Consider the following 15,090-nt stretch of genomic DNA (forward strand, 5'->3'; position numbering starts at 1 on the left):
ACCACACAACAGAAGGAAAGTCTCAGAAGGCTAAGGATGGAGCGGAGTATGAAGCGCTTACTAAGCATATCCAAGGCTCTGGATTCCCTTGCCAGCACTGGTGGCGGGGTGGTGGCAAGCGTAGGCATGGTGGTATGTACCTGTGATCCTAGCACCTGGGGATGGGAGCCAGACTTGTCAAGAGTCGGAGCTACAAAGTGACTTCAAGGCTAACCTGGGCTACGTGAGTCTGAGTCTTAGAAAGGAAAGGAGAAACGAATGTGTGGAGAGGGAAGGGGAGGACTGAAAAGAGTTGTAGCTTGCAGTCCAGTGCCTTCGTACTCTCGAGCTGTTAGACTAAAGGAAAAACGGGAGCTGCTCGCTCCAGAGAACAGATTTGAAGAGCCTTTAAAAATATCTCAGGGCCGGGGCTGTAGCCAATCAGTAAAGGGAATAGGCGAAGCCCAGGCTCCCATCTCCAGGACGCGCTGGACGGTGCTGAGGTTGCTGACGCAGGAATAAATAGCAGGTGCTCTGTAGACACTTAGTGCCCGGCTGATCGACTTCCCTCCTCAGCGCACAGACACAGCTTTCCTTAGCAACTGTAGCGATTTTGTCCGAGATGACGGTCAGATGATAACACGACACTCTCCCCCTTGCCCTCAGCAAGAGTACCTCGACCACCTGCTGGTCAACCTGAGGATGGAAGCCCTGTTTGTGAAGGAGAACTTTAACATCCGCTGGGTCGCCCAAACAGGCTTCGTGGAGAACATCAACAACATCCTCAAAGAGTACAAGCAAAGCCGGGGATTACTGGTAACCACCATAGCTTACGGTTTCCCCCCGCTTTGGATGTAAAGTCTGTGGAACTCACTGCTGGCGTCTCCGTACCAGCGGGAGGGTTTCCACGTTAGAACGTCTAAGCACACGGTTCACGTTTGCCTTGTTTCTCCGGTCTTATAATTGGCACATGTATCGCATTAAAACTTGTAAGCCCAATGTAAGAACAATTAAGGAGTGAGCATCGATCATAACAAACTGGTCAGTATGGACAAAGGGATAGACTACTATTTCTGGTTTTAGTCCTGGATAAGGCCAACCCGGCCCAGGAAGCAGGATTCACTCTTGGTCTATGGACAGACCAGGCAGACCAACCCACCTACTCAGTTGACAGCTGGGTTTCATGCTGGTGACTTCAGCAAACCCATCTTGGGATCCAGCATGGCCCTGTCCCGCCTCCACCACTGCCTGGCCTCTTGGTACTCACCTATCACCCCTCACCAGACAGGAACAGTAACTCCAGGCACTCAGATCCACTTCAGTGTTCATGCTTATCAAGGGTGTCCAAGGCAACCAACTGATGACTGGGAAGTTCTGGGTGAAACAATGTGTTCTTTAGGCTTACAGACACAGCCAGTGGAAATTCTTTCCATCACTGGGGCTCTAAAATACAACTTGCAAAATGCTAGGCCATAGTTTCTCGCAACTTGTTGGAAGAAATGATTGTTTGTTATTGATATTTTATATTTCTGTTAGATGAAAGTATTTGCTAACTGCTTATGGATGCCATAGCACCTTTAGCATTCAGGCAAGCCTGCCTGCCTTCTTCCTCCTGCCCCCTCTTCTTTATTTTTTTATTTATTTGGTTTTTTGAGACAGGGTTTCTCTGTATAGCCCTGGTTGTCCTGGAGCTCACTTTGTAGACCAGGCTGGCCTCGAACTCAGAAATCTGCTTGCCTCTGCCTCCTGAGTGCTGGGATTAAAGGCGTGCGCCACCACACCTGACCCCTTTATTTTGTTTTAAAGACAGGATCTTGTGCTGTAGCCCAGGTAGTCTTGAACTCTCTAACCTCCTCAAACAGGAAAAAGTGTTTGTTTGTTTGTTTGTTTGTTTGGCTGGCTGGTTCTTGGTTTTGGTTTTTGGAGACAGGGTTTCTCTGTATAACAAGCCCTAGCTGTCCTGGATTTGCTTTGTAGACCAGACTGGACTTGAATTTATAGAGATCTGCCTCCTGAGTGCTGGGATTAAAGACATGTCCCAGCACAAAAGTAGTGGTTTTAACAAAATGATCAAAAGGGAGAAAGAAGCAAGATGTTCACAAGTTCAAGGCCAGCCTGGACTACGAAGGGAGCACTTGTCTGGAATAAATGAGAAATAGAAAGATACATAGATCTTTTTTTTTTTTTTTTTTAAGAATCAAAATAAATTAAACTACTGAAGACCAAGTTCAGTCCAGAGATATCTAAGTTACAATGTAGGATGCCATGCCCTGAACCATAAATTCTTGTCTTCTTAAGAATGGTCCAGGACAAATGAAACTGGTGGCATGAAAACCTTGAATACCTGTAGGTGTTCCTGGGCACATGGGTGTTTTCTCTCTTTTCTCTATCATTCTTCATTGTTTGTTTGATTTTTAGACAGTCTTACATGACACACCCTGGCTTGTTTCTCTCTGGTTTGTTGGGCCTGGCCTTGACCTTGTGATCCCCCTGCCTCCATGATCTAGTCCTGGGACTACTAGCTAGCATGTACCACCACGCCCAACATCCTGAGCATGGCTTGAGTTCCATATTCTCCACTGGCCCAAGTCAGAACACTGATGCTATTAAATTCTTTTTTTTTTTTTTTTTACTTTTTTTAAAGATTTATTTATTTATTATATGTAAGTACACTGTAGCTGTCTTCAGACACTCCAGACTCGAGGGAGTCAGATCTTGTTACGGATGGTTGTGAGCCACCATGTGGTTGCTGGGATTTGAACTCCTGACCTTCGGAAGAGCAGTCGGGTGCTCTTACCCACTGAGCCATCTCACCAGCCCGCTATTAAATTCTTAAGGAGTGAATGACTCTAAGCTACCTTGATAGGGGGCAGGCATCTTCAGGATGATGGGGTAGCAATCACAGTAGCAGGGTGTCTTAGTTTGGGTTTCTATTGTTGTAAAGAGACGCCATGGCCATAACAACTCAGAAAGGCAAAAATGTAATTGTGGCTGGCTTACAGTTTTAGAGGTTTAGTCCATTATTGTCATAATAGGAAACATGGATGTATGTTGGCAGACATGGTGCTGAAGAAGGAGCTGAGAACTCTACATATGGGTCTGAAAGTAGAAGGAGACTGTGACATACTGGCCAGACTGACCTTTGCAAGATCTCAAAGCCCGCCCCCCAGAGACAAACTTCCTCCAACAAGGTCACACCTATTCCAACAAGGCCACAGCTCCTAATAGTACACCTCCCTATGGCCAAGCCTTCACACACGTGAGCCTATGGGGGCCATACTGTGCAAACTACCACAGATAGAATAGTCAGGGGTCTTGGCTGAGTTGCTGAAGTCAGACTAAAGGGTCCAGAGACCTGGAAAAGAACACAGTCCTGAAATGATACTCCTTCTATCTCCTAAGCCCTAAGAGACATATTGTCCGTTCTCTTTCAGCCAATCAAGATCTGCATCCTTGGTCCTCCTGCTGTGGGAAAATCCAGCATCTCTGAAGAGCTGGCCAAGTACTACAAACTGCATCACATCAAGATGAAGGATGTGATTGCTGAAGCCATAGCCAAACTGGTAACGGGCTCAGATACTCTGTTGGGGTTCTGCCTCCAGCCTATCCCAAGTGCATCTCATCTTCTCCCTGTGGGCTGGAACATTTTTAGTTTTGTTTAGTTTTAAAACTTATTGTATTTTTCTCAGTCTAGTATCAGACTATTTATTATCTTTTAAAAGCGGTAAGACCAAGATTTGCTCCTATAAGTAACCACGAAAGGTCATTAAAGGGGCCCTAGGGATGGAACCCAGGGCTTTGTTCATGCTAAGCATGTGATGTACCACATGGCTACACCTCGGTTTAAATTTCGAGTTTTATCCAAATGTGTTCCCTTCAAGTAAAGTACAAACTGGGTGCTGCCCAGCACTTGGGAGGCAGAGGCAGGCGGATTTCTGAGTTCGAGGCCAGCCTGGTCTACAAAGTGAGTTCCAGGACAGCCAGGGCTATACAGAGAAACCCTGTCTCGAAAAACCAAAAAAAAAAAAAAAACAAAACAAAAACAAAAACAAACTGGGTGCTGGAGAGGTAGCTCAATGGTTAAAGACACTCACTTATAACCACTTATAGTGAGACCTTGCCACAAATTTTAAAAAAAAAGAAAGAAAGAAAGAAAGAAAGAAAGAAAGAAAGAAGATAAAATAAATCTAAAAAAAAAAAAAAAAAAAGCCAGGCAGTGGTGGCCCATGCCTTTAATCCCAGCACTTGGGAGGCAGAGGCAAGCAGATTTCTGAGTTTGAAGCCAGCCTGGTCTACAGAGTGAGTTCCAGGACAGCCAGAACTATACAGAGAAATCCTGTCTCCAAAAGAAGAAAGAAAGAAAGAAAGAAAGAAAGAAAGAAAGAAAGAAAGAAAGAAAGAAAGAAAGAAAGAAAGAAAGAAAGAAAGAAAGAATCGGTGCCTTGGATAGTAATTAGTAACTCCTAGGTGGTTGTGGAGTTAGCACAGAATATAGCACCGCTCTCCTAAGTAGAGTTAAGGAAAGCCTTAAGGCCCCCTATCCATCTTGGGAGATGCACACATCCCGCAGATTCGTGCATGACATCGGTGACCTGATAACTCCCAACCTAGGCTTTTCCCAGGCTCAAGAGCCAGATGACTAAGCGGTACCCCGAGTGCCAGGCATAGTCAGCCTGATTACTCTCGTGGCATACAGGAGGCGATTGTTGCACCCAAGGAGTCAGTGGAAGGAGAAGAGGAAGGCGAAGAGGAGGAGGAGGAAGAGAACGTGGATGACGCCCAGGAGCTCCTTGACGGCATCAAGGAAAGCATGGAGCAGAACGCAGGTGACGCCCAGAGAGCTGGTGGGGTGAGAGCCAAGCCAGGCGGCCCAGAGCCAGAGCCAGGCTGGCGGGAGCGGCTTTAGCTTCCGCTCTGGTTCTAAAATGCCCGTCTGCAGGCTGGAAAGATAGCTCAGTGGTCAAGAGCTTCGGCTTGCTTTCCCAGAGGACACCAGTGTGGTTCCCAGCACCCACACACCCGTGTGACAACCTTTAACTCCAGGGGATCCAAAAACTTCTGGACTGCACAGGGACTGCCCTGGTGCATGCAAATGTACATGGGCACACACACACACACACACACACACACAACCTTTTGTTAAAGCATCCTGCGTGGTAGAAAATATAATAACAACAAAATAGATAATCCATTAGCTCATTTCCCAGAAAAATAATTTGGTGACTGTCTGATAATTTCCTAATTTGAAAACTAAATCAGAAGTTGGCAGTGTGGAGCTGTGACAGAGCAGTTTCTTTGTGTTCTCAGGGCCGTCACTGTGAATCGCAGCATCACCAGTACACGATCTCACTTTAACACAGAGATTCTCACACCGTACACAAACCAAGCTGCATACAGTCAATGTTTGGGACTCCCACCTGGTCAGGCTCTCCAGTGGCTCTCTTGTTTCCTTCTTCCTTACCCTGCTCTTGTCAGCGGCTATTTCTTACGCCCCGGGGTCTACGTGGGCACTAGGTCACAAGGACACAGCTTCCTCAGATGGCAGAAACCACTGGAAGCTTGCTGCTCTTTTGGGTGTGGCGCATATCCTGTGGCTTAGACACTGACTGTCTTCCTTGGCCCTCTTAGGCAGTGGCTCTCAACCTTCCCAATGCTGCCACCCTTTAATGCAGCGCCTCATGTTGTGATGATCCCCACCTATACAATTATCTTTGTTGCTACTTCGGGACTGTAATTTCACTACTGTGATGAATCATACTGTAAACATCCGACACGCAGGATATTTGTCATGTGACCCCTGTCATTTAACCCCTAAAGGGATCACAGTCCACAGGTCGAGAACTTCTGCCTTAGAGATTTCTTCTGCAATACCACGCCTCTGGCACCAAGATGGGACTCTTCCCAGCTAACCATCTCACAGTGGTTGGGAATGTAATTCCAGGTCCTAACGAAACAAGAGTCCCCAACAGACACCCAGCCTTAGGGGTTCCCACACAGTAAGATCCCACACCACCTGCTCCCGTGGTAACAGCAACCGTGAAAAGACAGGAAAGGGTTTGTGTCACAGTGGCCCTTTAGGGGCAGATAGAAAGTGAACAGTTCGTCTTCTAGCTACTAACATGACTTTATTATAGCAAGGGAAGACCTGAGCAGGGTGAGGGGTATGCATGGTCAAGCACTCTTCATCCCCATATGACCCTGCAGATCGTCCAGATTCAGGTTCCTTAGGACAAAATGGAGAAATCTTTGTCTCCAGAGAGACAAGCCCGTTCCCATGAAAAGGTGATTTGGGCTTCGGGGCGATCTATGAGGTCTGTCTGTGAAGTGCTGCTGTTTCCAAATCCAAAGTGACTGCAGGCTCAGGACGACCACTGTTATCATTGTGTCCTCAGCCTAGAAGGTGGGTGACCTGTGGTGGGTATTGGCCTGGCAGTTTTTAGAGGATTTCCTTGAGCTGTTTAACGTGCCTGTCTGCAGAGCTCACTGGGAGTCTGACCCAAAGTACAGAGGACAGATGAGCAGTGACCGCGGAGATGCCTGCCCTCCAGTCTGCTTTTAGTTACCTCGTGGGCCCAAGAGAGAAGTCAGTGGTTTTTAAGTAAAAACATTTTCTCAAGTAACTGCTAGCCCAGCTGTGGCCCTAACTACAAAACACCCTGGTCACCTGTGTAATACCCCACACAGGGGACATGCCACTGCCCAGGCATCTTTGATTGGCTTGTAGAGAATAAACTCTGGTCCCAGCCCTTGAGTATCTAGTTACATCCCCTTACCTTTTAAGACCTTTGGTCCTCCTAGCCTCTCTCTCTAGTCCAGGTTACCTCTTTCCCCTCTTATCACAAGCTAACCTAGCCTTGTTTCTGCCTTGCTATGCCCATGAGGAAATGAAGTTTAAATACATATAGATTTACCCAAGGGGAATGGGGCCAACACACACACACACACACACACACACATGGCTAATATTTGAAGATACAGTGAGGCCTCTGCCTTGCCCACAAGACCTTATTTGGAACCATAGTCTGTGCTTAGAATCTAAACCAACCCTGGCTTCCCCCATAGCCCTTGCTCTCTCTCACCTTGGGGAGGGGAGGGAAATCCCTCAAGATAAGGCATTCCAGGGGACAAAGGAACTATGGAAAGAATCTGCTGAATGGAATGTTTATAGACAGTAGGGACATTATGGCTAGGTTTTAGGCTGGGCTTTAGGAGCCCAAACAGGGCACAGTGAACTGTGCAGGCTCTAGAGAAAGGGCCTGGACATCCCATACTCAACCTACAGAATGAGACAGACTTTGTCTTTATATTGCTTTGGTTTTGGTGCTTTGAGATAGGGTCTCCTTGTGGAGCCTAGTCTGGCCTCAAACTCATTACTCTTCTGCCATGACCTCTCTTAGTTGGCACCCCAACGCATACTCCCCACTTCCTACAAAATTAGAGGTGTTTATCTGGTCTTCAGTTACTCTAGGAAGATCTTCAATTTCTCAAGTCTGCTGATGAGTTTTAATGGTCAACTTGGCACAACCTAGAATCACCTAGGATGAGAGTCCTAGTTAGGGATTCCCCAGTTCAAGTTGGACTGTGGGTATGTCTGTGGGAGATTGTCTTGATTGTTAATTAACACGTGACAACTAGGCCCACCCTGGGTGGCGTCATCCCTTAGGCAAGGGGCTTGGACTGTGTAAGCATGGAGGAGCTAAGCATGCATGCATTCATCTCCCTCTGATCCTAACTGTGGATGACGTGTCTGGCTTTTCAGTTCTTGCCGCCTTCATTTCCCTGTGTGGATGAACCATAAACCTGTAACTGAAGCCCAAATAACCATCTTCCCCTACCGTGCTTTTGTCATGATATTTTAAACACAGCAACAGAAACGAAACTAGGACGACATCAAGTCTGTCCGTAAATCCCCCCTGTCTGTGTTTACTTGAACTGAGAACATGAACCTTGAGTGTGTTTGAACAAAACAGGACCTTTGTACCCTCTGCGGGGACAGGTGTCCAGCACACCCGGGGAGCTCACTCTCGCCTCACCCTCACGTGACCCTCTCAGTTCCAAGCTCTCCAGCAGCATCGGTGTCCCATCCCCACAGGGAGGTCCCCCACAGTCCTGGTCAAGGCTCCCACCCGCATCTGTCCTTCAGCCATAATGCTTCAGCTATGAGTTCTCTGTGCTCACTCGGATCACCTACGTCAGCAGAGTCGAGAGTGGCTGGTGGGGTTTGTCTGGGAGTTTTATACTAAGAATGGACCAATCTTCAGGCTCCTTTCCACTTTGCATCTTCCCCCAGCACAGGATACTGGAGAGTCTTGGCTTGGCAGCTACTTTTAAATCCTATTTTAGAGATTTTGAGTGTGGGTTAATAGCAACATATTAATTATTCTTAATATTGGAAAAGGTAGAGTAAAAGTTAGAGAGAAGAAAAGCAAGGTCGTGGTTTAAAAGCTGTGACAAGTGGGGCTTCATTTAAAAGTAGACAAGTCCAGCTCTTATGGAAAGCACTGTGGGAATTCCTGAGGTAGTAAAGCATAGATGGGCAGGTGGGGAAACTGAAGGAGAATCATGAGTTCCAGGGCAGCCTGGGGTTAATAGAGAGACCCTGTCTAAAACCATAAAAGGGGCTGGGGAGATGCCTCAGTTGATAAAACTTACTGCTGCCAAACCCAAGGACCTGAGCTCAGATGCCTGGCCCACATCTGTAGCCCTAACACTGGGAGGGTGGGGGGCTGGTGACAGGTGGATCCCTAGAGGTGACTGGCCAGCCCGCCACCCACATTAGGGACCTCCAGGTTCAGTGAGAGTCCCTGTTTCAAAATCTAAGGTGGAAAGTAGAGGGTGATGGTGCATGCCTCTAATCTTACAATCTGCGGGCAGGGGCAAGTGGATCTCTGAGTTTGAGGACAGCCAGGTCTACATAGTGAGGTTTAGGATAGCCAGGGCTATGTAGAGAGACCCTGTCTCAAGAAAATAAAAACCAGGCGGAGGGGATGGAGCAATGGCTCTGCAGATAAAAACGCCTGCCATTGTTGTAGAGGACCTGGGTCTGAACCCCAGCACTCACATGGTGACTCACAACCATCCATCACTCTAGTTCCAGGAGATACAATACCCTCTTCTGACCTTCTCAGGCACTAAGCATGTATTTGGTGCATAGACATACATGTGAGTAAAGCACTCATAACAAATAGAATAAATAAATCTAAAAGTTTTTTTTTTGTTTTGTTTTTTTGTTTGTTTTTCGAGACAGGGTTTCTCTGTGTAGCCTTGGCTGTCCTGGAACTCACTTTGTAGACCAGGCTGGCCTCGAACTCAGAAATCCGCCTGCCTCTGCCTCCTGAGTGCTGGGATTAAAGGCGTGCGCCACCACGCCTGGCTAAGTTTTTTGTTTTAATTTTACAAAAAATAAAATTGAGAGCTACTGATGAAGACGCCTGATGGCATCCACATGGACACACACGTATACACACTGGACACACATGCTCGTGTACATGTCTCCTCTCACTCTCCTCCCCCTACACATAGAGGAATCTTATTCTCTCTTTGAAAAGGAAGCTAACCAGGCACGGCATTCCACAACTGAGTTCTTGGGAGGCCACGGCAAGGGGACCTGGACTTTGAGGTCAGCTTAGACCACAGCTCAAGAAGAACCAAGGAGAAAACAAAAAGTACCCAAGACCTGAGACACACACACACCCTTCTAGGGACAGGAATGCATCTGCGAAGAGAAATAAGAAAGGGACTCAAGCCGGGCGTGGTGGCACACGCCTTTAATCCCAGCACTCAGGAGGCAGAGGCAGGCGGATTTCTGAGTTCAAGGCCAGCCTGGTCTACAGAGTGAGTTCCAGGACAGCCAGGGCTATACAGAGAAACCCTGTCTCGAAAAACCAAAAAAAAAAAAAAAAAAAAAAGAAAGAAAGAAAGGGACTCACGGGCTGGAGAGAGGGCTCAGCGGTTAAGAGCACTGACTGCTCTTCCTATGGTCCTAAGTTCAAATCCCAGCAACCACATGGTGGCTCACAACCATCTGTACAGCTATAGTGTACTCATATACATAAAAATAAATAAATCTTTTTTTTAAAAAAAGGGAGTCACATGATGCAGCATGGAAAACATGTGTGTGTTCTCTCTTTTGAGACTTTACGAGACAGGGTCTTTCTAGATAGCCCAGGTGGGCTTCAAACTCACTATGTAGCCCAGGCTAACCTCAGACTCTCAGGGATTCTCCTGACTTAGCCTTCTGAATGCTGAGTTTACAGGCAGGAGCCTTGTAATCTTGTTTGTGGAGTATCTTTTAAAAATAAATCAGCCGGGCGTGGTGGCGCACACCTTTAATCCCAGCACTCGGGAGGCAGAGGCAGGCGGATTTCTGAGTTCGAGGCCAGCCTGGTCTACAAAGTGAGTTCCAGGACAGCCAGAGCTATACAGAGAAACCCTGTCTCGAAAAACAAACAAACAAACAAACAAACAAAAAAAAGTCAAGCCAGGCAGTGGTGGCACACACCTTTAATCCCAGCACTCGGGAGGCAGAGGCAGGTGGATTTCTGAGTTCCAGCCTAGTCTACAGAGTGAGTTCCAGGACAGCCAGGGCTACACAGAGAAACTCTTTGTCTTTTTTGTTTGTTTGTTTAAAGATTTATTTGTTTGTTTGTTTGTTTGTTTGTTTATTATATGTGTGTACACTGTAGCTGTCTTCAGACACTCCAGAAGAGGGCATCAGATTTTTGTTAAGGATGGTTGTGAGCCACCATGTGGTTTCTGGGATTTGAACTCAGGACCTTTGGAAGAACAGTTGGCGCTCTTAACCACTGAGCCATCTCACCAGCCTGAGAAACCCTGTCTTAAAAAACAAAAGCAAAAACAAAAGTCAAATATAAAGGGGCTTATAGAAGTTGAAGAGAGGAGAAGATGGGTGGAGGTTGGTGGGAGAGATGAGTCAAGAGACGAAAAATGAGAGGACTGGAGAGTTTGTTCAGGGATTGAGAACACAGGGTACTCTTGAAGAGGACCTGCGTTCATTCAATTCCCAGCACCCACACAGAAGCTCACAACCCTGAATCACTCTAGTTTCGGAGGATCTGACATCTTCTGACCTCCACAGGCACGGAGCACGTGTGTGGTGCACATACATACAGGCAAAAACACCTAGACACATGAAACAAAAATAAATATCTCTTTAAATAAAAAAACCAATTATCCGTGAGTTGCTGGTGGCTTCCTGCTGCTAGGTGAGCACTAGAGATTTAAGAAACAGGGTTCTCTGGGAGAACAGCCAGTGCTCTGAACGGCAGAGCATCTCGCCAGACTCCAAAATAAATGTTGTTTTGGATTTTGTTTTAAAATGCAAAACGGCAGATATATAGGAAAGCGGGCACAACATGCAGATTACAGTTTATATCCTATTGGAGAGATTGGTGTTAAGCAGATTCTTGCTGCTTTTGTCACGAGTAAGAGATGAGGGAGGTGTTCATCTGCTTCTCTATGGTTACCATCCTATTTCCTGAATATGTCGCATACACCTTCCTGTGACCCTCAAATAAACATTGTAACATTTATCCCTGAACAAGTAAGCATAAAGGGGCAGTCCCCTGCCTCAGATGGAGCTCAACACTGTCCAAAGGTCATGGATTATCTCTAGGGAGCCAAGAGTCGTCCAGAGAAAGACACACAGGCAATCCCTTAGTGTACCTCTCTGTATTACTCTTCTGTTGCTGTCACGAAACGCCACGACCAAAGCAGCTTATCATTTACTTGAGCTTACGGTTGGTTCCAGGGCAGGAAGAGTCCCTCTCGGGAGGCGTGGCGGCAAGCAGCAGGTGTGGCAGCAGGAGTGGGAAGTGGGGGGCTTACATCTTCAAGTCTAAGCATGAAGCATAGGGAGAGCAAGGAGGCGGCGAGACGATAAACACTCAAAGGCAGCACTCAGTCATCTACACATGGCCTAAAGTTCCCAAACCAGAACAGCCAGGGGTTCAAACACCCATGCCTGTGGGGGACATTCCTCATTCAAACCACTGCATCTCCTATTCCAAGTGACCAAAAACTGCAGTACTAACTCCATTCTCACCTACTGGACACCTCTCTCTCTCTCTCTCTCTCTCTCTCTCTCTCTCTCTCTCTCTCTCTTTCGAGACAGGGTTTCTCTGTGTAGCCCTGGCTGTCCTGGAACTCACTCTGTAGACCAGGCTGGCCTCGAACTCAGAGATCTGCCTGCCTCTGCCTCCCGAGTGCTGGGATTAAAGGTGTGTGCCACCGCCACCACTGCCTGGCTGGATTTACTTCTTTACTTATTTCTTTGTGCCAACTACGAACTTTACAGGAAAGTGGTGTGGAGTCATCAGGGGGAATCTTTTGTCCTAAGCAATACCTTTGACTTCTTGTTTGTTTCAGCATGACACTTGAGTTTCTGAAAGACAAGACTTTCTGAATTCTTACTACCAGTGACCTGTGTGACACAGAAAGTAGAAGAAAGGAAAGGTTTTTGGTTTGCTTTGCTTTGCTCTGTTGTTTTTTACATATTTTGTTCATTTGTTCATTTCGAGGCAGAGTCTCTTGTAGCCAAGGCTGGCCCCAAACTGGCTAAGTAGTGAAGGGTGGTCTCGAATTCCTGGTCCTCCTGCCCCTCACTCCTGAGTGCTGGTATTGCAGGTATGTGCCACCATACCCTGTATGTAGTGCTGGGGATCAAACCTGGAGTCTAGTGTGTGCTGGGCAAACACTCTATCAAATGGACTATCACCTCATTCATATATATATATATATATATATATATATATATATATATATATATATATATATATATATCCTGCCTGACTGTGGCACTATACCCAGCTTGAGAGATATTTTAATGAGATCATTTTGTTGTCATCTATAAAATGATAACAAGTGGCCCCAAACTATTGATTTCACATCTCAGACTCCCTGGTAAGCTGAAGGTGCGATGTGTGCCCTGGAAGAGTCTTTGGGGCTTGGGAGACACACTAGCTTTTAGGCCTCATCAAGCCATGGACAGACAGGGTGCCTTGAACGTAACCACAGCCAGGAAATGGTAGCCCTCTGCAGAGGAGGCATGCACACTGCAATTGACCTGCCAAGCCCTCTGTAGGGCAGACTCCTCCCTCTCAGGCTCTCCTAGCAGTTTCCAGGAACTCTGGGTTGGGGCTAAAGAAAGAACCTACCAAAGGGCAAAGGTCAGAAATGTGACCTGGAGGAGAGGGTGTGGGGGCAGGGCGAGCACAGTCTGACTGCAGCTTCATTTTTCTTTAAGGACGAATTTTATTAATTATTATTTAAGGTGCTAGGAGTAGCAAACCCAGGGGTGCACCCAGCAGGTGCTGAGCCTCTAGGCTCTGGCCTCAGCCCTTTTCTGGACGTGTTTAAAGTCAGTTTGAGTTTGCTGTTCAGATCCAGCAAATATTTACTGAGCGCCTCCTTTTGTTGGGGAGGGATAGGGTGGAGGATAGGATGGAGGACAGTGTGTATGTAAAACACAGGTCCCGGTCTGTGCTGAGCACAGGTTCTACCACTGAGATAGAGTCTCAACCTAAATGCCTGTGTTAACAAAATTGTAAAAATGTAATCGATAAGTTGTTTCTCCGCCAATGGAATGAGCCAATTCAAACTAGATTAGATTATATATAGGCAGGTTTACTAGGAAGCTGCCCTCTGACCCCAAGGATTGATTGAGGCCAGGGATGTCCTCAAAAATGGGAAGAGGTGTGGGGAGGGGCGGAGAGAGAAGAGAAAGAGAAGGAGAAGGAGAGAGAAGGGGGGAGAGAGAGAAGAGGATGAGACATAAGGAGAGAGAAGAGAGACAGACAAAGAGGAGAGGGAAGAGGGGAGAGGAGAAGATGAGAGGGAGGGAGGGAGGGAGAGAGAGAGACAGAGACAGAGACAGAGAGAGAGAGAGAGAGAGAGAGAGAGAGAGAGAGAGAGAGAGAGGAAAATGTCTTGATTATATAGGAGCCTCTGGGGAAAGGGCAGCCCTGTCCCTGGGCTGGAAAGTTCAGGGTTGGGGTGGGGGCAGGGTATGCCAGGTAGAGACTGAGGGATGCTGAGAGAACCTGGAGGCCAGGTCTGCTTTGATATGTAATAATTGTCATCTCTGAGGCTTACTCTCAGAAGCTTCTGGCCTCCACACAATCTTACCTGTGCCTAGACTGTTCTCAGCCCCTGAGACTTGCTCCTGAGTAAGCTCACCCTTTTTTGTTCTTTCGGCCCTCTGGCTGGCTGGTCAACTCAGCTGTTCTGGCTCAAAACTCCTCTCTTAAACTGGCTGATTCAGTCTGGCTTCTTTCCTGAATTGCTCTGCTTGGCCTCATACTAATTTTGGCAATCTATTCTAATCCTTGGCTCCTTCTCATTCTCTGGCTCTTTCCATCTTCACCTGTGTCTAGCTTGTTCTCTCTTCAACCTGCACAACCTTGCCAGTAAAACTGCCTACTTCTTTTTTGCTCTTTCTTATCTCTATCTTCCCTTTTCTGTCTCTTCTAGTGAGAATTGGACATATCCTATTCTGTCAAATCTTTCTCTGGTTCATCATTTTGTCTGCCGCTCAACTAGACACCACTTTCAAACATGGGTGAATCCTTCCCAAAACTACCTTTACCTTCATTGTTTGGGATTAAAGGTGCGTACTGAGGTCTTGTCTGTATTCCATCCATAAGGATAGAAGGTGTGTGCTGAGGTTGAGACACACCACAACTAGAAATAGTTGTGTTTTTTTTTTTTTCAGCAAATTTTGGTGTTCACAGTATGATCAAATATCCTGCAACACAAAATACTCAAATACTGTCTCGCTCAACTCCCACAACAGAAGTATTTATTTACTACTATATGTTAAGGTCAGCACTGAGGGGCAATGAGATGGCTCAGGGGTAAAGGCGACTGCAGCCAAGATGATGGCCTAAGTTCTAGCTCCTCTAAGACCCATGTGGTAGTGCTATGCCCCGAGTCCTCAGGAAACCCAGACAAGCCCAAGAGTTGGGAAATCTGCTGCAATTTGCAAAATAGTCTTTTTTAAAAATTTCGAGTCCTGAGTAGGGTCGCAAGCCCCCGTAGGTTCTGGCGTGCAGTCCTGAGTTCAGAAAGCATTGTGTTTATATACAGTGCCCT

The 15,090-nt window shown here is 46.8% G+C and overlaps 1 protein-coding gene across 2 annotated transcripts in view; it reads left to right on the plus strand.

Moving 5' to 3' along the window:
• Positions 1 to 15,090, plus strand: part of Ak7 (adenylate kinase 7) — a 73,559-nt gene that overhangs the window by 34,279 nt on the left and 24,190 nt on the right. For both annotated transcript variants that reach the window (XM_021179123.2, XM_021179124.2), the window contains exons 10-12: positions 646 to 795; positions 3,414 to 3,542; positions 4,676 to 4,805. In XM_021179123.2, coding sequence (XP_021034782.1) covers positions 646 to 795; positions 3,414 to 3,542; positions 4,676 to 4,805 — 409 coding nt within the window. The remainder of the gene's footprint in view (positions 1 to 645; positions 796 to 3,413; positions 3,543 to 4,675; positions 4,806 to 15,090) is intronic.

This window comes from Mus caroli, unplaced genomic scaffold, assembly GCF_978045245.1.
Source record: "Mus caroli unplaced genomic scaffold, Mus_caroli_1 scaffold_14, whole genome shotgun sequence".
Classification (NCBI taxonomy): Eukaryota; Metazoa; Chordata; class Mammalia; order Rodentia; family Muridae; genus Mus; species Mus caroli.